Below are 24648 nucleotides of genomic sequence, written 5' to 3'. Positions count from 1 at the left end.
CTGGGAAAAGTAGTTCAAAATTGATCTGGAGCCTCTGAGCGCGAAGGGGAGCGATGTACAGGGGAGGGAAGGACCGGGAGGAAGAGGAAGGGGAAGGGGTGGAGACAGGGCGGGAAGAAGGAAGGAACAAAAGAGGGAAATTTGGGGTCATCAGGGAAGGGGATTACGGATCCTGAATGGAAACGGATCCTGAATGGAAACCGTGAGAGCAGGGATAGTACGACTGGGACTCAAGCCTCTCAGACTGGCCACGTGCCCACCCCTCGCCCAAGATGAAAGAGCCGAGGCACTGTACAAACGTATAGAAACTGCTTTTATTCGGGTAACAAGTCCCAAAACAGGTCAGTTAGTAAAATAGATTCTGGAGAACATGGCTCTATCCACAGCCCTCCCTCCCCAAAAATAGCGGGGGTGAGCCTTCCCCCCTTCCCCTTGGGCTCCTCTGATATAAAAAGTTTTGGCAGCTCAGTATTTATCACCTGGGCACGGGGCACCGTGTCCCTATCTCCTCCTAGGGCGCAGGAGCTCTGCCACCACCCCTGCCAGCCTCAACTCAGCAAACATTGCTGCCCCTAACAAAGAGCAAGCAGGGCCCCTCCCATGAGGTCTCAGGTAGGGCTCAGGGCCATCACTGTGCTTTCTGACAAAGGGGAAGGGATTTATTTGGCACTTTAAAAATAGAGAAGTGAGCAGGACTAGAGAAGGCAGAGAAGGTACCAAAACTGGCAGGAAAAGGCCATTTGGCACTAGTTCCCTGGAAGAAAGGAAGCAGAAGATAGATTAGGAGCTAAGAAAGAGTAGTAGGAGTCCACTCCACCTCAAGAGACAGAGGGCTGAACTGGGCTAGACGCAGGCCTGCTGACTTGGAGCTGTGCCTTCTCCACACCTCCATCCCACAGCAGCCTTCCCAGTGTCAGCTCGGCCCTGTATGTAGCATCTGACCCTGGACTCTAGCAGTCTTCCCCAATAGGAATCACTAGTCATCTTTAGTCACCTGACTATCCCCAGTCCCTTGGGGCCAGGCTCTTGTCTACCACATCCCTGTCATTGGTCAGGTAGTCCCAAAGACTCCATCCCTACCTCCCGGAGAACCCTTGGATCCTCAGTACCTCCCTTCCCCGCTCCTGCTTACCCTGGGGAAGAGCACCTGGAGCCCTTAGACTTGGATGAAGAGCAGGCCAGTGAGCAGGGCAAAGCCTGCGAGGAGCAGGATGACCTTGAGGATCCTCTGCTCAGATGCGGCCAGCTCCTGGGGCAGGATTTCCAGGAAGGTGATATAGAGAAAGGTGCCAGCCGCCATGCCCTCCAGCACAGACTGGGCCAGCTGGTGCAGTGGCCCCGCAGACTCTGCCAGAGCTGCACCCAGCCCAATGCCCAGAGGTGTCATGCATGAGAAGAGGATCCCACAACCAGCTACCACCTGCGCTCGCAGATGGCTCTGCAGCAGCCGCAGGGACAAGCTGACTGCCAGAATACCCTTATGGAGCAGCAAAGCCAGGCACAGCTCCATGGCCCGAGCCCGGTCTCGCTGCAGCCCCACTGCCAATCCTTCGAACACCGAGTGCAGGGCCAGGGAGAAGACCAGTACGCAAGCACGCAGGGCTGAGGGGGCTGCTGGAGCTCCACCTGCCTGTGGAACCCCTGGCCCATCGTGCCAGTGCTGTGGCCCACCATTTGCCGTTCCCAGCAGCGCCCTCGTCTCCTCTCGAGGTGGTGGCCCCGACTGCTCCTTGTAAGCTAGTGTTATCTGCTCCATCACCAGGACTAGGAAGAAGCCCATTGCCAGGATAAACTCTTGTAGGGGGAACTGGAGCTGCGGGCAGACAGAGCAGCAAGTTCAGGAGACAGGCCAAGAATGGGGAAGGAGTCAAATTCAGTCTAGAAGGGTCCCAGTTGTACAGACTCAGGATCCCCTATAGACGCAGGCCACTCAGTTACACAAACACAGAATAATACACAATCACACAGACTATAGTGTCACAGTACTATATAGAGACCAGTTTCTCAACCTCGGCACTATTTAAAATTTTAGGTTGGATAATTAATTTTGGAGGGCTGTCCTGTGCTCAGTAGGGTGTTTAACTGCATCCCTAGCTGATGCCCATTAGATGCCAAAAGCAAGAACAAAGTCTTCTGTCCAGGAGTTGTGACAACCAAACATGTTTCCACATGCTTCCAGTGGAGGAGGTGCAAGACACCCCCCCCCCCGCCCCCGAGAATCACTGATGCAGGTTACACAAAGTGTGACATGAAGGTACATACACACAAAGGACCACACGTTACCCACCTAACCCACTCTCATGGGGCTGTTCAGACTTACACAGAGTCACAGTCTCGGAAGGTACATCCCATGTTACTTCCCCAGTTTTAGGAAGTGGAAGAGCACAGGGTGCCTTCCTGGCACCTCCACACGATTGTCTCAGTTTTTCCCATGAGACTTTCCTCTGTCTGGTACTTGACCTTCACATCCAACTTCCTTGGGCTATGGCCTCTGTGGTCAGGAACTCCAAGCCTCCCACCCTTCCGAAGCCTGTAGGGCCCTCTGTTGCTAACCCCTTCAGGAAAGTGGTATGAGGGCGAAGAGGATTCTTGGAGGCTCGGACAAGAAACTCAAGAGTAGGTCACATGCCTAGGAAGAGGCTCCTCTCACTGTTCCAGAGAGTGCACAGCAGTCACAGAGGGATTGGGGGCGAGGGCAAGCACCCCCGGAAGAGTTATGCCCCATAACTACAAACCCCAATTCAGAGGGTCCCATGCTGAGTGACGTCCATGGCAAGGGCCACTTGTCCCACAGGTATATGATGGAACACACCCACACAGGGTCACATGCAGCCAGTAAGGGCTCACCGTCACGTGCAGGGCTGCCAAGGCCTCATCTATGGCAGCCAGGTAGTCAGGCAGTAGGTCCAGGAGACAAGTAGCCAGAAAGACACCCCCTGCGAAGCAGCTTACTAGGCTCAAGGCTTTTTGGCGGGAGGCTGGAGTGGAGCACACAGACCCCGTGAGCGACGCACCCCTGGAGCCTCACTGCCCCAACCCAAGTAATGGTCACTCTCACCTTCCCCTCTTCAGATGGACATCCTTAGCCCCAGAGCCCTCCCTACCCCAGGCTTGGGGAGGCAGCAGGGACAGCAGAGGCTCACCTAAGGCTTCAGGACCAGCCCCCGGCCGGCGCAGCACACAGATGGGCACGAGACTGCAGAGGAGCGTGAGCAACAGCAGCAGCACTAGGGCCCCCATTTTCACCTCCAGCCCCACGGGCCCTGGGGGCTCAGAGGCCACCGCCTCCGGGCGCCACACCAGGAGCTCTGGCTCTCCCCAGGGCCCCATGGTGGCTGCAGCTGCTCCAACGACGGTCACACCTAAGACAAAGTGAGTGGGGTATTGGCCACTTGAAGATGGGGCCAAGCAAAGGGGAGGGCTGGTCAGCCGAGGAGAGCTCCCACACCCTGCCGCCCTGCACCCTCTCCAGCCCGGTGTGACTCAGGCTCCCCGGTACCGGGAACGGCCCCCGGCCCCCGCACGCTTCACCCCTTCAAATAGCTCCTTCGGGGACCCCGCGAGGGGGGACCGGCGTCGGGGCGGTATGGACGACTCATTACCCTTCCACCTGGAGCTGGGTGCTCCCGGGAGAGGAGAGGCGGGGACCACCGCAGGAAGCGGCAGATGGAGCTGAGCTGTCGCGGGGCGCTTCGTGGGCCACCTGGGCAGGGCGAGTGTGGGGCTCGGTCCGTCCGCGCTCCGGTCTGCCCAGCGCCGCGCCCGAAGCGGAGAGCGGCGGGCAGATGGCCACAGGCGCCGCCCGCCCTCGGCCAGCCCCCGGCCGCCCAGCCCGCACAGTCCCGGTCGCACACTCACCTCGCCAGAGGCCCCTCCGCCACAGCCGCCGGGATCCTACGCGACTCGGGACCCTGCCCCGCCGCGCCCCGCCCCCTCGCCTCCGGGGGCCAATGACGGCCCCCGGGGGCGGGTCCAGGTCCGGAGTGACGTGCCCTAAGACCAATCCGAGACCGGTAGGCTGGCTGCGGGGGCGGGGCGGCTAGGGGGCGGGGCGTGGGTCTGCGGGGCCTGGGGCGCAGCGGGGCGGTCGGCCTGGCCCTACTGGCCGGAAGCTGGGACGCCCGAGGGCTAGGCCAGAGCCCGGGCCCACCCGCATTCCCAAGTCTTCCGCCCGGCTTGCTGAGCTCTTCTTCCTGGTCTAGGGAAGGCTGTAAGGCCCCTCCTGTGCATCTTGGCGCCAGAGGGAAAGCCTCCCTTCTGAGACCGACTTCTTCCTGTCTGGGCTCGCCAGCGCTCACAGCGAGGGAGAAACACGAGGCCGACTGGCAGAGAGGGCACCTCTTGAGAAGGATCCCTTCTCGGCAACCAGTGGCCTGAGCTCACTGCTGTGAGTCCTCTGTCCACCCTGAGAGTGTGCGGGACTGCTGGGACCCCCTCTTTTACCCCGCCTCCAAAGTCACCTTGAACTCTGCAGCTCCTCTCCCCCTGCTCTCCTGGCCTCCCTGCACCAAAGCATTTTCTGATGGGGAAACAGAACTGACTGAGGACAAAGCACATTGACAAGTCCTTGAAACAGGAACAGAGGACGTTGCTCTACGGCTCAACTGCCTGGATGTTCATACTTTGCTAAGGCCAAAGGCAATCTTAGCCCCCCCCCCCATCCTGTAAATCTAACATATAAAAATTCCTTTAGAAATTTCCTTTGTCTCTAAACCCCCCCAAGATCCGGGTTGGCAGTCATCCCCCAAGCACATGGCCCACCGATATCCATCTGAAGGGTCTCATTACTCAGAGTTTATTAGACAGTAATAAGTGACATTTTCCCAACCACAGCTAGCCCCCTCAAGGTCCTGGAAACCTTGCTTCCAAAATTCCTTAGAGAGTAAGCTATCGCCAAACCCCTCCCAACTCCGAGGTATATAATCAGCCACCCCTCACAGGCTCGGGGCAGCAGCTCTTCCTGCCTGCGGGTCCCATCCCTGGGGTTTAATAAAACCACCATTTTGCACCAAAGACGTCTCAAGAATTCTTTCTTGTTCATCGGCTACGGGCCTCACCTATATTCCAAAACTTCATCATTTTCTACTCAGGATCCTCATTGTTTCCTTAGGCTGGATCTTTTGTTTGTTTTTAAAGATTTATTTATTTGTTTGTTTATTTATTTATTTATTTATGAGAGAGAGAGAGAGAGAGAGAGAGAGAGAGGCAGAGACACGGAGGAGGGAGAAGCAGGCTCCATGCCCGGAGCCCGACGTGGGACCCTATCCTGGGACTCCAGGATCGCGCCCCGGACCAAAGGCAGGTGCTAAACCGCTGAGCCACCCAGGGATCCCCAGGCTGGATCTTTTGACCCACATTCCCTGTGCTATCAGAATCCTCTTCTAACCGCTTGGGAGCGCAGGATATAAAAGAAGAAATTAAGAAGGGGGCTCAGCCTAGTCTTTGCAAAGGCAGAAAGACCTTGTCTCAAAAAGAGGCAGAGTGATGGCTCTAAGGCTCTGGGAACAGAGGCCAGCAACTTCCTTAAGTCAGAATGGGAGCACTTCTTGAGGGAGAGTCCAGAAGAAAGGAATCAGATAGGACTCTTAAGATTAGGATGTAAGTGAAATGGGAAAGAACTGTACCATCATTTAATAATTATTATTGCCGAAAAAAAATTCATTGCTGTCCCAAGCTTTTTTTTTTTTATGATTCTATTTATTTATTTATGAGAGACACAGAGAGAGGCAGAGACAGAAAGAAAGAGAAGCAGGCTCCATGAAGAGAGCCCAATGTGGGACTCAATCCTGGAACTCCAAGATCACGTGAGCCAAAGGCAGATGTTCAACCACGAGCCACCCAGGTGTCCCCCAAGCTCTTAAAGATAAAAATTAGTGTTAAGAGGAACCTCTGGGGATGCCTGGATGGCTCACTTGGTTGAGCATCTGCTCCCAGAGATCCAGCCCCAGCCCCACATCATTGGGCTTCCTGCTCAGCAAGGAGTCTGCTTCTCCCTATCCCTCTGCCCCTCCCCACTGCTTGTGCTTTCTCTCTCTCAAATAAATAAATTTTTAAGGAGAAAACTCCAAACTATTTGAGAATATTATGCATGCTATGGTTTGTGGCAAATTATGCTTTCAAGATTATTATTTTTAGGGGATCCCTGGGTGGCGCAGCGGTTTGGCGCCTGCCTTTGGCCCAGGGTGCGATCCCGGAGACCCTGGATCGAGTCCCACGTCGGGCTCCCGGTGCATGGAGCCTGCTTCTCTCTCTCTCTCTCTCTCTATCATGAATAAATAAAAATTAAAAAAAAGAGATTATTTTTAAAAGATTTATTTATTTTAGAGAGATAGACAGCATGACTGGGAGGGGCAGAAGGAAAGGGAGAGAGAATCTCAAACAGACTCCATGCTGAGCACAGAGCCTGATATAGGGATTGATCCCAAGACCCGAAGATCATGACCCAAGTGGAAACCAAGAGTCACCCAGGTGCTCCTTAAGATTATTGAAAATTAGTAGCATTAACAAGGAATCATGGACTGGGAAACAGGACAGGACACCTGGGTACTTGTCCCAGCTGTACCTTAATTTGGCTGTTTTTGTTTTTAAAGGTTTTATTTATTTGAGAGAGAGAGAGAAAAAAAAAAAAAACAGAGGGAGGGTCAGAGGGAGAGGGAGAATCCTGAAGTAGTCTCCCACTAATTACAGACCCCAACTCGGGGTGGATCCTAGAACCTGGAGAACATGCCTGAACTGAAATTCATTTTTTTAAAAAGATTTTATTTATTTAATTATGAGAGACACAGACAGAGAGGCAGAGACACAGGCAGAATGCAGGGAACCCGACACGGGACTCGATCCCCGTTCCCCAGGATCATGCTCTGGGCTGAAGGCGGCACTAAGTCACTGAGCCACCCAGGGATCCCCTAAGCTGAAATTCAAAAGTCATTTAACTGACTGAGCCACCCAGATACCTCAATTTGGTTTTTTTTATATTAATTTTTATGTGTTTTTTTTTAAAGATTTTATTTATTTATTCATGAGAATACACACACAGAGAGAGAGAGAGAGAGAGGCAGAGACACAGGCAGAGGGAGAAGCAGGCTCCATGCAGGGAGCCCGACGTGGGTCTTGATCCCGTGTCTCCAGGATCACGCCCTGGACTGAAGGTGGCGCTAGACCGCTGAGCCACGTGGGCTGCCCCTATGTGTTCTTTAAAAAAATTTTTTTTATAAAAGATTTTATTTATTTATTCATGAGAGACATAGATAGCCCTATGTGGGACTTGATCCCTGAACTCCAAGACCACGCCCTGAGTCAAAAGCAAAGCTCAATTGCTGAGCCACCAGGCATCCCTTAATTTTTATTTTTAAATAAGGTCAATGCCCAACGTGGAGCTTGGATTCACAACCCTGAGATCAAAAGCCGCATGTTCCACTAACTGAACCAGCCACATACCCATCTACTTTAATTTGATGTGTGATCTTAAGCAAGTCATTCTCCTTCTCAGGAATTTGATAAAGCAGACGAAAGAGAAGTCATACTAGAAGATGATGATGCCAGGACGCCTGGGTGGCTCAGCGGTTGAGCACCTGCCTTTGGCCCAGGGCATGATCCTGGAGTCCCAGGATTGAGTCCCACGTCGGGCTCCTGCATGGAGCCTGCCTCTTTCTGCCTATGTCTCTGCGCTCGCTCTCTCTCTCCTTGTCTCTCATAAATAAATAAAAATTTTAAAAAGTGATGCCATCCAGTTCTAATTAATGTAAGCAGATTCTATTTTCCACATAATCATCTCTGCAAACGCAACCTGTAGGAAGCCCCTTGAGGCCTTTGTTGCTCTAGGAAAGATCTCCGCAAGGACAGCTCCAGCTTTCCTTAGAACTCTGCATCAATCCAGGAAGCCTACCTTGTCTCCTCAGTCCTTGGGCAGGAATGCAGGAAGATGAGCAGGAAATCTGAGAAAACCCCAGCAAGATAGCAGAGTGCAAACAATGTGAGCTCAGGCCTCCAAACCCTGGCTCTACTTACAGAATAACCTTGAAAAAGTCACTTCTGTCTTCCAGCTATGACTTCCTATGGAAACTGTGTGAGTAATGTGAGCATGCTAATGGTCACTCAATAAATACTAAGTCCTCTTCCTGTCTTTATTCTCAGCACGTGCGCATTTTACGAGAATACCAATTTGAATTCTGGATCCACACCCCAGACTTTCAGGCCTTCTTCCCTGAGAGCAGCTGCACGACTGCATCTCAAGTGAGTTCCTGGCCCGTCGGTGTCCCGGCTGTGTGTCCTCACCGGTCAGGCTAGGGAAACGCTCCTTGCCCCAGGGTCGCGTGGTGTTAAATAGGGGACGCCACTGTCGAGCTCGACAGATGTAGGACATGACATGCAAACAGTAGGATGAATTCCTGCACCAACCTCGGCGGCCGTTATCCTCTGGGCTCCCAGCCCCTGGCCCCCGCCAGTTAGCGGAGTCCTGGTTTCTCCAGCCGGGCCGACAGGTCAGTCAGCCTGGCCGATGTTGTATCGGCTCCCAGCACCTGCCCCCGGGCTCGCGGATCCTCCCTGGCAGCTGCCCGACCAGTCGGCGCGCAGCCTGCCCCGACACGGCACTCCTATTGGCTCCACGCGCTGCCCCTTAAATCTCTTGCGTCCAAACTCAAGAGTGGAAAGAGCTCCTGGGGTGGGGGAGGAGATGCTTGCGCGAGTCTCCAGCGATCCGGTCGCGCGGCTTTCCGGTTTTGTTTTCCAGCCTGTGAGCCGCTTTTGACACCAGTGACGGCCGGCACTTCGTATGCTGCGGCCACAGTCATCGCCGTCCTTTCCCGAAGAGCCCAACCCCTCAGGAAGATTTGCTGTCGCTAGGAGAAACGGACGTAAAGGGCGGGGCGGCCCGTGCTTTCCTGAAGTCCGGTTGGCGGACGTCCAGGCTCCCAACCCCCCACTTCGCGGTCCCGGGGTCAGGCCGGGGGCGGGGCTTGGCTGGGCAGGTCCAGGATGCGAGATCCTGGAGAGAAGAAAGGCTGCCCGCGGGCTGCAGAGGGGTGGGGAGGGCAGGGCAGGGCAGGGCCGAGGCGGCAGTCGGCCCCCAAGTCTGAAGCGGAGAGAAGGCCCGAGACGAGACCCCCGGTGGCAGGTGAGGAAAGGGGAAGGGAAGGAGGGGGAATCAGCCGCTCGGTAGGCAGGCCGCCCTCACCTTCCTGCAGCTCTGCCCGCAGAATGGACTTCCGAGCCCCAGACCTGCTGGACCAGTGGCTGGAGCCCCCAGAAGAGGTCTTCTCGGCAGGGGCCTTCCTGGAGCTGGGGCCCCCCTGCCCCCATGCAGAGGCTCCCGGGACCCCTGAGCAGGGGCTGCCAGGCAGTGTGAGTGTAACAGCGCAGGTGGGGCTGGGCTGTCCAGGAGCTGTCCAGGCCCGTGGCGAATCTGGGTCTGGGGTCAGGTGGCACTCCAGAACTCTTTCCTTCTGTAGGGCCTTCAAGAGAGTGAGCCCGAAGATTTTCTGAAGATTTTCATCAACCCCAATGAAGTGTACTGCTCACAAGCATCTCCTGGCAGTGACAGTGGAATCTCGGAGGACCCTGGCCATCCTGATGGTCCCCGTGCCCCCAAGGCACCCAGTTCCCCTGCTCTCTGTGAGGCTGTCTTTGAGGCAGGGGTTTTGCAGAGGATGGAAGGGCCAGCTGGGCAGCTCATCTCTGTCCAGCTAGGTCAGTGTTCTTTGTGGGAAGGGGACACTGGCCTTTCAGGTCCAGCCCTAATCCTTGGGCTAAGGGGTTTCCCCAACCTGTGCCTCTCCCTTCATCTCCTTTCTCCTGGTCACCTGTGTCTCCCTCAGATCAGTGGAGCCCACCACTTCCAGTGCCTGAGGCCTGCATGGTCTGCGAGCTGCCCCTTGATGCTCACACTCACACCCTGCACAGAGCAGGCAGTGTGAACCCAGTGCCTCCTGCCACCCTGGTGAGTCTTCAGTCAGCTGGATCCAGTACTCCCAGGTACAAAGATATGTACCCACACAGGTGGGGAAAGGGCTTGAGAGAGGGGGAAACTGATGCTAAACTCTTTGCTCCAATTTTTCATGTCAATGGGCCTGAACATCAAAGTGGCATGAGCAACTTTAAGAGCAGGAAAGGACAAGGGAGATAGAAGCCCTTGGGGGGTGTGGTGGTGACGACTCAGTTAAGGAGAAAGTTAGGTCAGGGAATCTGGGGATAGGGCCTGGAAGAAAGCCCAGACCTTGTGTGCAGTTTGCTCAGCCACGGCCAGCCATTGTTTCAGCCTTGGGTTAGGACATGAACAGGCTGCCTGGGAATCCAGCCGGCTACGAGAAACAGGGTATAGGAGAAACAAGTGCCACCATTTCCACTGGAACTGTGCACCACATTGGTTCCTGCAGTGGGAGTGAGCAGGGGTCTTGCTCAGGTCACTGTCAACCAAGAGTCACTGGGAAGAACTGCTTGTGTGTGAAACAGGGAACAGATTCTCAGCTCTCGGCCAGGCTGTGCTTGAAGCTGAGACCAGAGTGGAAGCCAAGCAACTCAGAATCAAGGGACCCTAAAAAGTCTGATATTTCTAGGCTTTCCATCAAAACACTGGGGAATTTGTGGCTTCAGGAGAGTAAGAAGCGGTCATCAAGAAAAGGCAAGAAGTCAAGAAATGGTTTGGTTAAAAGCCAAAGACCATCAGGAGTCAAAAGCAAAAACAAATTCCTCTTAAGCTAAAGTGAAGCATAAGTATTTCAAAAAGGAGTATCAGGGCAGCCCCGGTGGGGCAACGGTTTAGCGCCGCCTGCAGCCCGGGGTGTGATCCTGGAGACCCGGGATCTAGTCACACATCGGGCTCCCTGCATGGAGCTTGCTTCTCCCTCTGCCTGTGTCTCTGCCTCTCTCTCTGAATAAATAAATTAAAAATATTAAAAAAAAAAAAGTTATCAGAAGGCCAGGTTACTCAGTGGGTAGGCTCATGTTCCCCAGATGTCGTCTACTTGCTCCACATACTATGTTCCTAGAAGATGTTAAGTTTGCTGGCCATGGGAGTTCTTGGAGACGAGACAGAGCTTCAGTCTCAAAAGTGGAGCCGAGACCCTGAGGGCAAGTGGGCCACTGCCCAGGGAGCTCCCTGAGGTTGACCTGATGGAATAACACACTGCCAAGTGGAAGTTAATGGCCAAATGTGAATCATTTGCTTATTGTGAGATTAAGCAAACCCCACCTTAGTGTGTTCCTCCCTGTCTTCAAATACCCTTAAGCTCTGGGGAGGTGCAGACCAGAACAAGCCCTCCCTAGTTTGCTCAGGGTGCCAACATCCTGAGTCTGGGGGCAGAGAATGTAAGGTCTCCTATCACAGCTCCAGAAGGTCCCTTGGGCTTGGTCCAGAGCCCGTCTGAATTAAGGTCCCTTCCCTCCGCTCACTTCAGGGTTATTTACTCCTAAGTGCAAACGGGAAATTCTCCAAAAGGCATACAGGGGTGTGTGGCCTTGGGTGCCAGAAAAGGAAAGACCCTCTCCACCTCTCATCTACCTTCCCTGCTCTCTACTCTACCAGCTGCCTTGTCAAACCGTGTTCCTTACAGAGGAGGAGAAGCGTCTGCTGGGACAGGAAGGGGTTTCCCTGCCCACTCACCTGCCCCTCACCAAGGTAACATGCTTCCCCAAAGGGCCTCCCAGTCCCAACCCCAACCCGTCTCATCGTGGCCTCTGAAAGAGCCAGTATTACAAGGTTAAGGGGTAGTTGAGGGAGGTTAAGGGCCCAGGACTGACACACTTTGGGCCCTCAGGCAGAGGAGAGGGTCCTTAAGAAGATCAGGAGGAAGATCCGGAACAAGCAGTCAGCTCAGGACAGTCGGCGTCGGAAAAAGGAATACATCGATGGGCTAGAGAGCAGGTATGTCTGGGCCTCCCTCCTTACCAAGGAAGGCAAGGTCAGGGACCACCTAACTGCAAACGGTCCTACCTGTCCACACTCCCTAGGGTAGCTGCCTGTTCTGCACAGAACCAGGAACTACAGAAGAAAGTCCAGGAGCTGGAGAGGCACAACATGTAAGTGAAAAGCATAGTGTGCACCCCTGGAAAAGGGTGTGTGGCACACGGGGGCACCATTCCTGTGCCCCAGCCCCCAGGGGAGCTTACTCTTTATTCATCCTTCTCTAGCTCCCTGGTAACTCAGCTCCGCCAGCTGCAGACGCTCATTGCCCAAACGTCCAACAAAGCTGCTCAGACCAGCACCTGTGTTCTGGTACTACTTCCTGTCTCCCCCTACTTCCACCATCTTCTGCCACACTTCCATCCTGACACCCCCAGTCCCAACCATACTCACCTTCCCATCCCTGATGATCCCAACTACCCTTTGTTCGTTCTGCCCTTAGGTTCTTTCCATTAGTGTCTCCACAGCTCAAGTGTCCTTTTGCTTTCTCCAGATCCTTCTTTTTTCCCTGGCTCTCATCGTCCTGCCCAGTGTCAGCCCCTTACAGGGTCTCCGGGAAGCTGGTTCTGAGGATCACCAGCCTCATGGAGGTAAAGCAGGGGCAGGGCTACTTTCCCAGGGTGGTCAAGATGTGGAAGGGAGGTCCTGTCTAGGATTCCCCCACCAAGGAAGCACTCTACTACTGCCATTTTTCTTTCACTTTCCAGTAATTTCTAGAAATATCCTGACTCATAAGGACATGATAGAAAATTTGGAGACCACGGTGGTAGAGTCCAGATTGGAGTGGCCACCTAGGGCCAAGGATGTAAATGGCTCAACAAGGACCATGCTTGAGAAGATGGGAGGGAAGACGGGCCCTGGTGGGCACATCAGGACTGTCTTGCATGCAGATGAGATGTGAGCTGGACACATCCCAACCACAGTAAGGAGTCCAGGTTCCCCCAGGGGTCTGAATCATTTCAGGACACCCTTAGGGTCTGTACTCAAGGCCCAGGCTATATAACCAGTCATTGCAGATACTTTGTTATACATCTGCAATTTTATTTTTGGGGGTGGTTAGGGTTGAGGGAAAACAGAAGTTTGGGCTGATGAATAAACTTTTTTCCTGGAATTACATCTTGAAAGTTTTAAATAAGTAGAAGAAGAAGATAGGTAGTTGGTAAACTGGGGTTGAAGGTTGCTATCTCATTTCTGCCGCCAGGACTTCCTGTCCCAAACCAAATTATTATTATTTTTTTAAACCAAATTATAATAGAGAAAAAAACTATATTTTGCTCATTAATGATCTAAACAAGAGATAGAGAAGGTGATACCACCACAGGTTCCTAAGAAGGAGGGGCACAAATCCATTCATTCTGTCTGTGTCTGAGATATAATCTCTTAGACCCCATTGAAGAGTGGGAGGTAGCTATATGGACTCGATTTGCTTCCGGACCTTTTCCAGAGCTTTTCTGTCCAGCTGTCGCTGACGAACGATGACAAGGCAAGCGAAGACCAAGGCCACACCCACGACAGCCCCTTCAAATTTCCAGAATAAGTGTTGTTCCATCAGAGCTGAACGACAGCTAAGAGCAGGAAGAGACAGTTATTCCCAGGGAAGGCTGGACCACCACTCCCTCCAATCTCCCTTCTAGTGAAGCCTAACCAAGATATACCTGAGGAGAACAGAGGAAGCCACAGTTACCCTTCTAACATGTTTACCCTAAACAAACCCCACTCAAATATATCTACAACTTATTTTCTAGTGAGTTAAACAGAGCTGGTATTAATCAAATCTAGTGATGAGAAAATAAGACCAGTGACGAAGTGCTGAGAAGTAGAGCTGGGACTTGGATTTAAATACTTTGGTTCCCCCCTCTTCCAATATGCCATGCTACCCTAGACAGAGAAGAAGATGTAGGACTATTAGTCTCCCTAAAATCATGAGAACAAGAGGTGATGTAGGAGGTTACAAGATGAAAAACAGCACTTGCCTTTTGAATTCATTCCTCTTAGAAGAGCTGCATGTGATTTTCTCCACGTACCCTGTGGAGCCACACTCAGGGGTGGTTTTCTGTCAGGAAAAAGGGACCAAAGCACATATCATGAAAGGACACTTGAGCAATAGTCTAGGAGGGACAGGGACAGGTTCCAGGGCCTACTGGATTAAAAATTATCATCATGACTGGGGTGCCTGGCTGGTTCAGCCCATGGAGCATGTGTCTCTTGATCTCGGGGTTGAGTTTGAGCCCCACATTGGTGTAGAACTGACTTAAAAACAAGATTTTAGGGGCACCTGGGTGGCTCAGTTGGATGGGCATCTGTCTTCGGCTCAGGTTATGATCTTGGGATCCTGGGATCCAGCCTGGCAATGGGCTGCTCCCTGATCAGGAGTCTGTTTCTCCCTCTTTCTCTGTCCTTCCCCCAGGCTTATGCTCTCTTTCTCTCAAACAAAACCTTTAAAAACCCATCTGGAATAATTACAGGTTTGGTTTTTTTTTAAGATTTTATTTATTCATTCATGAGAGACACAGAGAAAGAGACACAGGCATAGGCAGAGGGAGAAGCAGGCTCTATACAGGGTGCCCGACATGGGACTTGATCCTGGGTCTCCAGATCAACACCCTGGGCTGAAGGCGACGCTAAACCACTGAGCCCCCCAGGCCGCCCTAATTACAGGTTTTTTAAAAAATCTTTAAAGATTTCTTTCTTAATCTAGAGAGAGTGAGGACACATGAGCAAGGGAAGGGGCAGGACCTTGAGAAATCACCTCCCAAGTCGGAGGCTCAACTGACTGAGCCATTCAGGCGCCCCCCCCCCAAATGAGATCTTTTTTAAAAAGTGAACATGATTATTAGCCAAATACTCCCATTCACTTAGGAAAGGGCACGTTTTCAGAGGAAAAACAGGTTCAGGTGTGGACATTGAGGCTGCATGGAACACTACAGGAGGACGATGCAGCGGCACACTGAGACGGAGAGAGAGAACGAATACTCACGGCCCGAAAACTAGAACACGGAGCACATTCCTCTGCCACCACAAACTCTTCCACCAGCCAGCAAGGCAGATTTGAGGTGCTCACTAGAGAGGGAGAGAAATGCCGGCCCCAGACCTCACTGAAAAAATTTCTCCCAAAGATGCTGCCCATCCCACTTCCCAGCACAGCTGAGCGCCCTCCTTCGCCGCGGCGCCCCCCGTCCCACCTGTGCTCCCGGGAGTGTCGGATCAGCGCAGCATCACCCACCTGACAGCTTCTCTGCCCTCTCAGGAGCCTCCGCTCGGCTGCAGCCGCGGGGGGGGGGGGGGGGAGGCACAAGTCAGAGGCCGGAAGATAGGGACTCGCCCCTCCCCCCTCCCTTCCCGTCCTCGGCGTTCAGCCTCTTCTCACCAGAGCTGTAAGGTGAGAGCGCAGAGCAGCCAGCACAGGTGGCTGCGCTGCTGGGGGAGGCTGTGCCTCCCCGCGCCCGCAGGCATGGAGTGCTCAGGGTCGCGCCCGTCGGGACCAAGGGACCTGCCTGACTGGCCGCTTGCCTCCGTCGGGGCGCGTACACTGCAGCCCTCCGGGAGCTTCCAGGTCAGGGCTGCGAAATGCTGGGACTGCCTGTCAGGGCCCAGGCATTACTGGGACGGCCCCACGGCCACTTGTGGACGGGGCTGTGAGCTCACGTCTTCGGACCCGCACGGACCTCGGGAAAAGCCGCGGCGCGTACGGTCTACTGCCCCGTCACCTCCGGGGCCGTCGCTGTCGCGGCCATCTTGCCCCGCAGAGGATGCCGGGCCGCGGAGGATGCCGGGCCGCGGGGGGGCGGGGGGAGAGACGCCGCAGCCTCGGGGGATGCCGGGAGCGGGGAAGGTTCAGGAGGCTGCGTCGCTCCGCGCAGGCGCGCGGGGCGGGGCCGCTGGAGGCCGCCGGCCGGGTTCATTTTCCCTCGGCTGGCTCGGGCTGGGACGACCCGGGCTGTCGTTCGTGGGCCCGTTCTGGGCGACGTGAGCAGCGACACGGAAGCACAGTCGTCTCTGCCTGAGAAAACGCCAGGGTGGCCCCGGTGGCCGGGCGGGAGGCGACGCTGCACTTGCTGCCCCTGGGCGCGCTGTCGCCTTTCCGAAGCTCATTGGAGTTTGGTTGGTTGCGTGGTCCCTGCGGCCTGGGACGCGTCTGCCGCCGACTCCGATGCGGTGTGCTCGGGACAAGGCCCTGCACCCTCCAGGGAGCCTCCAGAGCCGAGTCGCCGACTGGCAGCGTCGGGGTTTGGCGGGAGCCTTTCCTTCCCCTACGACGGCGCCTGTTACTGCCCTGCTTCTTGAATTACACACTTAGGTCTGCGTGTCTTCAGTAATGCTCAGGACTCTGGTATCTTGCGAGTAAGCTCGGGGTAGAAGTGACTTCCGAGGTGACCCAGTGAGTGGGAGCCCAAGTAGACCGTGCCGCCCCCTGCAGTCAGAGTTGGGCCGTGGGCCTGCGCTGGTTTTGTGCTTCCTCCCGGGTCGTGGGCACCGTGGGACCCTGGCCGGATCCTCCTTCTAGGGCTACAGACCACCATACCGTGCAGCCTCGATGACCTACTGAAACTCACATATATAGTCAGTAGTGGTCATTGGTGGTAATCTGCTCTCCCCAACGTCTTCAGGCGAAAGGGCTAGTCCCAGACTTTCTTGTTAACCCTATCCCACACTTTTCTGGCCCAAGAAGCCTTCCTAACTTAAACTACAACAGCCGCTGATTCCACCGCGCAGCCCTAAGGGCACCAGCACTTTATTCCAGGAATGAGAGTATAAGTAAGCCCTGTGATGTCCTACAAATTCTATCTTCCCTTCAGACATAGAGCTGGCTCCTCAGAAGCAGGAACAATCAGACTGTGGAAAGGTCATTAGATGGCAGTTGAGACTGAGCTTTACTTTTCTTGTGACTATACCCTCATTCCGTTAAGTTGCTGTTTCTGTGTCTCAGTAGTTGTATGTTCCGGAAAGTAGGTGTGAGTGTTCTCCAGTATCTTTTAGGCATACGGAAAGTCTTGCCGAAATCTTCTAGTATCTTATCAAACCTGACCACGTCTCTTGACAAGCTGTGGGAGTTGTAAGCTCTCACTTCCAATAGCTGTACCAAGCAACTGAGTAGGTCTCTACACTGAAACTGGATCTTAAAACATCTGCCCTGGGGTGTGATGAAGATGTCAGTTAGTGTTCTTTCTGGGATTCACAAAATAGCAAGTCTTTTCTCATAACCTTAAGCAAAGTACACCAGCTGGGCAGTTGACTACAGAGCCTAGGCATGATCTTTACCCCATAGAAGTTTGGTACTTAACACATTTATCCAATTATCCTGAAGTTCTCCCAGCATGGTCAGGCTTTTTCCCGGTGGTGTGTTTTACCAACAAACAGCAACACAGAAAGCTTTGCTGCTGACCCAGGGTTGTGCCATTTGCTTCCTCACAATAGGTGTGGGGATTTTTTAAATGCCTGAATTTCCTTTTTTTTTTTTTATTTTTTTTATTTTTTTATTTATTTACGATAGTCATACAGATTGAGAGAGAGAGGTAGAGACACAGGCAGAGGGAGAAGCAGGCTCCATGCACCGGGAGCCTGACGTGGGATTCGATCCCAGGTCTCCAGGATCGCGCCCTGGGCCAAAGGCAGGCGCCAAACCGCTGCGCCACCCAGGGATCCCTCCTTTTTTTTTTAAAGTATTTTTTTTTAATTTTTATTTATTTATGATAGGCACACAGTGAGAGAGAGAGAGAGGCAGAGACACAGGCAGAGGGAGAAGCAGGCTCCATGCATCGGGAGCCCGACGTGGGATTCGATCCCGGGTCTCCAGGATCGCGCCCTGGGCCAAAGGCAGGCGCTAAACCGCTGCGCCACCCAGGGATCCCTCCTTTTTTTTTTAATTTAAGATTTTATTTATTTATTCACGAGAGAGAGAGAGAGAGGCAGAGACCCAGGCAGAGGGAGAGAAGCAGGCTCCTCATAGGGAGCCCGATGTGGGACTTGATCCTGGGTCTCCAGGATCAGGCCCTGGGCTGAAGGCGGCACTAAACCACTGGGCACCCAGGCTGCCCTGCCTTGAACTTCCTATCTGTGAATTAAACTTTTAATGGTATTTTGTCCAAATCAAATGTGACATTTTCATTATTCCTGATAAAAGGTCATCTGTGAGGTAATTTTGCTGTTTAGAAACTATTGTATAAGGATCAACAGGGGCTATGAATGTTTAAGGGCAGTGTGCAGCAAACCTGGGATTTTTGGTGCTGGTTCTTTTTTTTTTTTTAATTTTTATTTATTTATGATAGTCACACAGAGAGAGAGAGGCAGAGACATAGGCAGAGGGAGAAGCAGGCTCCATGCACCAGGAGCCCGATGTGGGATTCGATCCCGGGTCTCCAGGATCGTGCCCTGGGCCAAAGGCAGGCGCTAAACCACTGCACCACCCAGGGATCTCTGCACCACCCAGGGATCTCGGTGCTGGTTCTTTTGCATGCCAATAGTTTTGCCTCTTTGTAATTCAGTAATTGGGAGCTGTTTTTGTTAAAATTTTCTTGTCCTTCTTGTAAGTTCCACTCAAAGATTATATTAACTTGACTATGTTGTATGGCACATATCAGATGCTCAATAGATTGATGACTAGGGCGCCTCGGTGGCTCAGTCAGTGAAGTGTCTGTGTTCAGCTCAGGTCATGATCCCAGGGTCATCGTGATCCCTGCTCAGCCAGAAGTCTGCTTCTCCTTCTGCCTCCCCCCACCTCCCGCTTGTGCTCCCTCTCCTTCTTTCAAATAAATAAATAAAATATTTTAAAAAAATTTATGACTAAATAAACCTCTTCTGTGTCTGAAAGTGGAAAATAATGCTTACCAGCTACCTAAAAGGATTACTGGCGGAATCAGAGACGCTTGAAGAAATCACAGGTTAAACAGTACAAGGTCCTGTTATTTCCTTGAGTCTGCATGTCACTCCCCTGGGAAGGCCCAAGAAAGAGTCTTTCTGAAAAAAGAAAAGAGTCCTGGAAACCAGACAAGGCTCTGCCCATAGGACCCTCTAAACCCCATAATGGAAAGATGACCAGACCTTCAGGTTCAGAGAACCTCCTTGCTCTTTTCCTCATTGTGTAGGGACAGGTCCTGGTGTCACAGGAACCCAGCCCAACCACCTTAGAGGCAGGAATTAGGTCTGATGATAAATTTCGTTACCCAAACCAGGGACCTCTGTGTGGGTGGTGGCCTTTCATACCGAGCCAAAGCATGTAGAGTCCTAGGGTCAAATCTCTAGAGGGGTGCTGAGCCAACCTCATACAACCCTAAAGCCGGATTCAGTAACAACAAGTCAACTTTTTATTTACATTTGTGTCTGCCCTCAAGTCCCGGGAAAGGCTGACACCCAGGGCTAGTGGTTTCCTCCTCCCCTTCTTCCTACCCCCTCACCTTTTTCTGCTCGCTTGCTTCTCTCTCCTCCTTGCCTCTCCTTCCCTGTCCTGTCTTCTCTCCTCTCCCCTTCCTGTTTTCTTTTACATTTGCTCCCTACTCTTCCACCATCTATCTCCTCTAGACCCCCTCCCCTCGCCCCACCTGCTGTTTCTCCCCTGCCCACCCATAGCCCTGCCTCCCTGAGGTTCAGCCTCTGGGCCTAGGGTCCTCAGCCGAGGGAGCACTTGCTGGTGTTCTTCTTATCACAGGGTTTCAGGTCAGTGCCGGGGGGCTTGTGGCTGTTTCCCTAGAGATGGAAAGGCACCGGGATCAGAGTGACAATGGTGGGCTGGGGTCTGAAACAACATTGTTTGAAGGGGACCTACTCTCATGGGCAGTGTTAGTGCTCCTCTTCCTGGGGTTTCATTTCTAGCATGCGTGTGCGCGCATGCACACACACACACACACACACACACACTCAGCTGGCTCAGTCCCACAGAACCAACTCACCGATCTCCGGCCTCCTGACTTGAGCAGGATGTCCCGGGCCAGGGAACTGAAAGCCTGCCAGGGAAAGGAGTGAGTGGTGAGGACAGGCCTGCCGACCAATAATGTCCCAGGAGCAGGTGTGGGCACAGACTGTGGCTCACCTCATCCACATTCGTGCTGGATTTGGCACTTGTCTCAAAGAATCGGATTCCATGCTCCCGAGCCAGCTGTGGGGTGGAGGGAGAAGAGAGGTGGGTCAAGGATAGCACCCTCTGGCATCCAGCTCCATCTGGCCTGGCCCTCACCTTGATGGCCTGCTCCTTCTGCACCTTTCTCTTGGCCTCCATGTCACACTTGTTCCCTAGAAGCAGGCGCTCCACCCCAGCTGAGGCATTCTGGAAGCAAATGGTAGGAAGAGTACAATTGGGTCCTGCTTAGCTTCATGGCTTCCTCACCCTCCAGGTTCTACCCAGTCCTCTGGCTCTCTAGGGGGGGTCCTCACCTCTTTGATGCTTTTCATCCAGTTCTGGATATTCTCAAAGGATTTCTCATCTGTGATGTCATATACGAGGATAATGCCCTGGGGAATGGCAAGAGTTCACCATGGAGCCTTGGGCCACATGCCCCCATTTCTGCTTCCTGCCCCTTTAAGTGACCCTGTAAGTTCTACCCATGAATCTACCCCTTGGTCCACATGGGGCCCTCCCCTGTCACCCAGAGCCCCCTCCCAGTTTCCCTGCCCAAGCTCAGCCCCTGGGGACTCAGAAATCTCCACTTTATGGCCTCATCCCTCGTCCAGACCCACAGCTCATACCATGGCTCCACGGTAATATGCAGTAGTTATTGTCTTGAATCGCTCCTGGCCAGCTGTGTCCCTGAAAAGTGGCATGTTTCGTGGGGCAGGACAGAGGGAATGCTTCTCCAAGGAGTGAATCCCCCCTGCTAAGAACTTAGCTTTTACACCAGGGTGGGGCTGAACCAAACAGAATCAGAAAACAGTAAAGGGAGAAAAGGATGGAGGATGGCTGGGAGAGGACACAGGCTTAAGGTACAAGGTCTCATTGAATACTTTATACCAAGCACCATCTTCACCCTACCCTTGGGAGACATGTTTTCTGGCCCCTGTTTTACAAAGGAGGACAGAGATTTCGAGAGGCTCCATCACTGAAGGTCATCCTGCATCAGAAGGAGAATGCAAACCACAATCTGCTTCTATCTGTAGCACCCTAAACCTTTGAGCCGCCAGCCACTTCCACACCTTCAGGATGTCCAGGTCCTGTGGCAGGTCAGCCCTCTTTCCTCGGCTTTCTGGGTTCCCCAGACTTGAGAGAGAGTACAGACTTAACAAATTCTGCTGCTTGCCATGGATCGGCTTTCATGCCATCTCCACGTGACAGCTCTGCAGACACCTGCTGTCAAGTTCAGAGAAGGCTCTGGAGCCAGGAGAGGCAAGAGTTACCAAAGAGCTGAAAAGAGTTGAGTGAACTGGAAGAGAGATGGAAGGACGTCTGAGTGGGGGATAGGAAGTGGCCTGGGAGAAGTACCGGAAGGAGCAGGAGGGGAGAGGGAGAGATGGGCAGCCACAGGGAGGGGACTGGTGCTCAGAGGTGAATGAGGGAATATGCCTCGCAGCCCAGGGTTCACTCACCAGACCTGCAACTTGATCTTCTTCCCCTCTACATCCACAGTGCGGATCTTGAAGTCGATTCCTAGGAGGGGACACACACAGTGAGGCTGAGGCCATGTGGGTACATGGGGGGCACAAGGGGTAACCAGGGGAGACCAGGAATGGAGTGCCAGCAGTGCCAGGAATTCTGTAGGGGGTGCGCCTGGGAAGCAACCTTGTTGCAAGTGTAAGACTAGGAGAATTTTTCTCAACTCTGTATTTGTATAGTAAGCATATTGTTTTTCTGGGGATGTCACGGACCTGAGGGGGAGGTGACAGAAACTCTGCAGAGAAGTGTAAAGCGCCGCTTGGGTCCCCTCAGAGGCACGAGTTCACAGCTCTCCCAATTCAGGGTCTCCCTCAAAAGAGAGCTTTCTGATTCCTCTTTTCTTGGTCCCCAGAACCCAGTAGTCTGAGGCTCCAGCCATCCCCAGCCTCTGGGACCAACAGCCAGAAAAGGCTGATGCCATCTGTGTGTCCATTAGTGGGCCAGGCCCACTCCTCTTGCGACCCAACTAGGAAAGACGGGCACTTTCCTTCCATTTCCTGACCAGAATGGTCTTGAAACTCCCCTGGCTTTTGTTCCCAGGCCAGAGAAGGTGGACTAAGAGGGGGAGGAGAAGCAGAGAAGCAGCGTTCTTAGTGGCAATGCGGGCCCCTCCCCAGAGCCTGTGGGGAGCCCCAAGAGGACGCTGAGTCACCAGGCTGACTCAGAGCCCCCAAAAGTTCCCCCACTCCCACCTTCCTTGACTGGCTGACCGCACATTCACCATCCTGGTCCTCGGGCTCCCCTTTCAGCACAGCCAGCCACTCTGTTCCAACCTCCCCACCCCCAACCCCCATGAAGTGGTGGCAGGGAGACTGGGAAGTGCTTGGGATGGAACTCAGCAGGACAGGAAGAGGCTGATGGGATTGGAGAGCAAGTTGGGGGGCTGGGTACGAACCGGTCAGGGGTTCTAGGGAGGCGGTGGGGAGATGCGCGGCGGGAAGGACAGACGGATCCTGTGGATCTGGGGGATGCCAGAGAAGGACGGTACCAGGAAAATGAGGGGCGGGCACAGGGAGTTACTGGGGGCCTCAGAGAGCTTGGAGGTCGGGAACCATCCTGAGCCGTGTGTGGCCTGGGGCTGACATGGGGGCTAAGACACTGGACTTTAGAAGCCTCCTTCTGGGGCACTGAAAAGTAGGGCCACTAGTAACCTGGGAGCCTGGGGCGCCGGGGCTAGTGAGCCCAGAGGGGTCACCGATGGTAGAGATGCAGGGGTGAAGGCCTGGGGGCGCCGAGGGTCGGGGGCTTGGCCAGCGGGCTCACCAATGGTGGAGATGTAGGTGTTGTTGAAGCTGTCCTCGGCGAAGCGAATGATGAGACAGGTCTTGCCCACGCCCGAGTCCCCGATGAGCAGCAACTTGAAGAGGTGGTCGTAGGCTTTGGCCATGGCGGACACTGGGGAGCCGGGGGCGGCGCCGGGGGGCGGGACCGCGGGACTGGCGGACGGAGTTGCCCGGAGCCCAGGCCAGGAAGAGTTTCCCTCCCTCTCCACCCAGGCTCCGGGACGGAGGGGAGGCGGCCCCGCCGTGGGCCCCACCCCCGGCCTCCCGCCCCCGGCCGCCTGCCCTCTGCCCCTGACGGCCGCGAAAGGGTAGCCGCTGCCCGCCGCCCTGGCCGCCTCAGGACCGCGGGCCGAGTCTGGGCGACACGGGGGGCTGAGCTCGAGGACCCGAGGGTCACTCCGGGGTGGACGCCTTCGGGGCACCTCTGGGCTTCGGCCTTCCCGGCCCTCAGGTCCCGCCCCAGCTTCCCGGGATCGCTACCGCGCGCCAGGAGCACCAGCTCTGGTTGGGACCGGGTGCCCCCTGCTGTACCGCGCGAGGAAGCTGCCGCCTCGCAGGGGGAGGGGGAGAGGCGGGACACAGCACACAATATACACACCGCACAACACATACAGCAAGCACTACACAACATACCACGTACACACACACCACATACATATACCACGCACACATCCCCTACACCAAATAGACACACACCACGCACATACCACACATATACCATATCTCACACACACACACACCCATATACCACACAACGCACCCCCAGCACACCCCATACCACAGCCCCCCACACACATCATATACCACACATACAGATACACTTTCACAGAGACACATTCTGGGGCTTCATTAGCAACAGTATTCCTTCTGGGACCCTGTGTGTGCGTTTCTCAGACAAGCCAGTTACAGGAAGAGAGATATTGGTACCATAAATGTCTGGTTTCGTACATTCTTTTTTTTTTTTTTTTTAAGATTTTATTTGACAGCAGGGCAGAGGGAGAGGGAGAAGCAGGCTCCCCGCTGAGCAGGGATCCCGAAAAGGAGCTCGACCCCAGGACCCCAGGGATCATGACCTGAGCCGAAAAGGAGATACTTAACCGACTGAGCCACTCAGGGACCCATGGTTTCATTCTTTGGATGAGGTATGGATCTTTAACACAGCCCTGAGGCCGCCCTCTTGGGACCACATGAAAGGGCTGTGAAAAGGCAAGGAAAAAGCTTAAGTGGAAAACATGGCTATAAAGAAACAAGTTTATCTTTGCTTTTTGGGGAAAAAAAAACTGTTCAAACTATTTGCTTTTCTAACAGTGGGTCAGAATTGTCCTCGTGTAGAGCGTACTGGCACTACACTTCCCTCATCCGGTCACGTTCGCGCCGGCGCTTGCCCCTTCTCAGACACCACCACTGAACCCACTTTGTCCATTCTCTCACCTCCCACCATGTCTTCAAGCTGTATCACAAATCTTGAGTTTTCGCTATTTCTCCTCACTAGCCAAAGTGTCCTTTATTCTTCAACTTTCATTAATTCTGACAATAACCCAGCAATTTTTTTGTTTTTTTCCATTTTGCTTGGAACTGGACTCCATCCCCAGAGTGTGGTGCGTGTGGTGCCCACCCCTCCAAACGGTACCGATGCTGGGGTACAATAGCTGTTCCTGAACCCGACCCCGGACGCTCTGCCCTTCACTCGGAGCTCCGGCAACTATGCCTCCCCTCCGTCTGGCCCTGGGTTTTGTCCGTCAATCCACACTGTGCTTCTGTCCAGACTCCGGCCCGTCAGAGATCCCTCTTCCCAGTGCCGCTGTCACTCTGGAAGTTCGACTCTGGCCGCGGGGCGGGTGTTTGCACCCGACACTCCACGCCCCTGACCGGAGCTCACACGCCTCTGC

General features: G+C 53.9%; 4 protein-coding genes across 11 annotated transcripts; 1 reads left to right on the top strand and 3 right to left on the bottom strand.

The window, feature by feature from the left end:
• Window positions 1-300: 300 nt before the first annotated feature.
• On the bottom strand, window positions 301-3922 carry SLC39A1 (solute carrier family 39 member 1). Of its 2 annotated transcripts, XM_055323466.1 has the most exons (5): window positions 3859-3895; window positions 3603-3703; window positions 3144-3362; window positions 2848-2978; window positions 301-1813 (listed from the first exon to the last, which is right to left on the bottom strand). In XM_055323466.1, exons 3-5 carry the CDS (start codon window positions 3328-3330, stop codon window positions 1157-1159), a joined length of 975 nt encoding a protein of 324 aa, XP_055179441.1. In that variant the 5' UTR covers window positions 3331-3362; window positions 3603-3703; window positions 3859-3895; the 3' UTR covers window positions 301-1156. The 2 variants fall into 2 exon arrangements, with proteins under 2 accessions (XP_055179441.1, XP_055179442.1); XM_055323467.1 differs by lacking the exon at window positions 3603-3703 and having other exon boundaries at window positions 3859-3922.
• A 2360-nt stretch (window positions 3923-6282) lies between these two features.
• Window positions 6283-12804, top strand: CREB3L4 (cAMP responsive element binding protein 3 like 4). Of its 5 annotated transcripts, none has more exons than XM_055323721.1 (9): window positions 6286-9115; window positions 9450-9687; window positions 9816-9937; window positions 11522-11614; window positions 11754-11860; window positions 11947-12015; window positions 12127-12211; window positions 12393-12489; window positions 12607-12800. In XM_055323721.1, the coding sequence occupies exons 1-9, from the start codon at window positions 8774-8776 to the stop codon at window positions 12798-12800; spliced, it is 1347 nt and encodes a 448-aa protein (XP_055179696.1). In that variant the 5' UTR covers window positions 6286-8773. The 5 variants fall into 5 exon arrangements, with proteins under 5 accessions (XP_055179695.1, XP_055179696.1, XP_055179699.1 ...); XM_055323724.1 differs by having other exon boundaries at window positions 9028-9384; window positions 12607-12804; XM_055323723.1 differs by adding an exon at window positions 9198-9342 and having other exon boundaries at window positions 9036-9115; window positions 12393-12800.
• Window positions 12805-12916: 112 nt separating this feature from the next.
• On the bottom strand, window positions 12917-15650 carry JTB (jumping translocation breakpoint). The gene is made up of 5 exons (XM_055323729.1): window positions 15267-15650; window positions 15123-15160; window positions 14877-14959; window positions 13873-13952; window positions 12917-13464 (listed from the first exon to the last, which is right to left on the bottom strand). The coding sequence occupies exons 1-5, from the start codon at window positions 15350-15352 to the stop codon at window positions 13308-13310; spliced, it is 444 nt and encodes a 147-aa protein (XP_055179704.1). The 5' UTR covers window positions 15353-15650; the 3' UTR covers window positions 12917-13307.
• Window positions 15651-15776: 126 nt separating this feature from the next.
• On the bottom strand, window positions 15777-23221 carry RAB13 (RAB13, member RAS oncogene family). Of its 3 annotated transcripts, none has more exons than XM_055323727.1 (9): window positions 22740-23221; window positions 21410-21470; window positions 20576-20636; window positions 20264-20341; window positions 20067-20156; window positions 19923-19988; window positions 19783-19836; window positions 18725-19579; window positions 15777-17030 (listed from the first exon to the last, which is right to left on the bottom strand). In XM_055323727.1, exons 1-8 carry the CDS (start codon window positions 22861-22863, stop codon window positions 19502-19504), a joined length of 612 nt encoding a protein of 203 aa, XP_055179702.1. In that variant the 5' UTR covers window positions 22864-23221; the 3' UTR covers window positions 15777-17030; window positions 18725-19501. The 3 variants fall into 3 exon arrangements, with proteins under 3 accessions (XP_055179702.1, XP_055179700.1, XP_055179701.1); XM_055323725.1 differs by having other exon boundaries at window positions 20091-20156; window positions 22740-22993; XM_055323726.1 differs by lacking the exon at window positions 22740-23221 and adding an exon at window positions 21020-21246 and having other exon boundaries at window positions 20576-20937; window positions 21410-21443.
• Window positions 23222-24648: the final 1427 nt, after the last annotated feature.

Source organism: Nyctereutes procyonoides, unplaced genomic scaffold (genome assembly GCF_905146905.1).
Source record: "Nyctereutes procyonoides isolate TBG_1078 unplaced genomic scaffold, NYPRO_anot_genome, whole genome shotgun sequence".
NCBI lineage: Eukaryota > Metazoa > Chordata > Mammalia > Carnivora > Canidae > Nyctereutes > Nyctereutes procyonoides.
This window is presented reverse-complemented; position numbering and strand designations above follow the sequence as displayed.

What these genes read in the sequence shown, in the direction of transcription:
- JTB (XM_055323729.1), bottom strand. Translation starts at nt 15,352, where the DNA reads ATGCCTGCGGGCGCGGGGAGGCACAGCCTCCCCCAGCAGCGCAGCCAC. An exon ending in GAGGGCAGAGAAGCTGTCAG is followed by an intron (nt 14,960 to 15,122) that starts GTGGGTGATGCT and finishes CTCCCTCTCTAG; the next exon opens with TGAGCACCTCAAATCTGCCT. An exon ending in CGTGTTCTAGTTTTCGGGCC is followed by an intron (nt 13,953 to 14,876) that starts GTGAGTATTCGT and finishes TTTTCCTGACAG; the next exon opens with AAAACCACCCCTGAGTGTGG.
- RAB13 (XM_055323727.1), bottom strand. Translation starts at nt 22,863, where the DNA reads ATGGCCAAAGCCTACGACCACCTCTTCAAGTTGCTGCTCATCGGGGAC. An exon ending in AAGATCAAGTTGCAGGTCTG is followed by an intron (nt 20,637 to 21,409) that starts GTGAGTGAACCC and finishes GCCACTTTTCAG; the next exon opens with GGACACAGCTGGCCAGGAGC. An exon ending in AGAAGGAGCAGGCCATCAAG is followed by an intron (nt 19,989 to 20,066) that starts GTGAGGGCCAGG and finishes TCCACCCCACAG; the next exon opens with CTGGCTCGGGAGCATGGAAT.
- SLC39A1 (XM_055323467.1), bottom strand. Translation starts at nt 3,330, where the DNA reads ATGGGGCCCTGGGGAGAGCCAGAGCTCCTGGTGTGGCGCCCGGAGGCG. An exon ending in GGCTGGTCCTGAAGCCTTAG is followed by an intron (nt 2,979 to 3,143) that starts GTGAGCCTCTGC and finishes GCTCCACTCCAG; the next exon opens with CCTCCCGCCAAAAAGCCTTG. An exon ending in TGGCAGCCCTGCACGTGACG is followed by an intron (nt 1,814 to 2,847) that starts GTGAGCCCTTAC and finishes GTCTGCCCGCAG; the next exon opens with CTCCAGTTCCCCCTACAAGA.
- CREB3L4 (XM_055323720.1), top strand. Translation starts at nt 8,774, where the DNA reads ATGCTGCGGCCACAGTCATCGCCGTCCTTTCCCGAAGAGCCCAACCCC. An exon ending in GACGAGACCCCCGGTGGCAG is followed by an intron (nt 9,116 to 9,449) that starts GTGAGGAAAGGG and finishes TTCCTTCTGTAG; the next exon opens with GGCCTTCAAGAGAGTGAGCC. An exon ending in CAGTGCCTCCTGCCACCCTG is followed by an intron (nt 9,938 to 11,521) that starts GTGAGTCTTCAG and finishes CTACTCTACCAG; the next exon opens with CTGCCTTGTCAAACCGTGTT.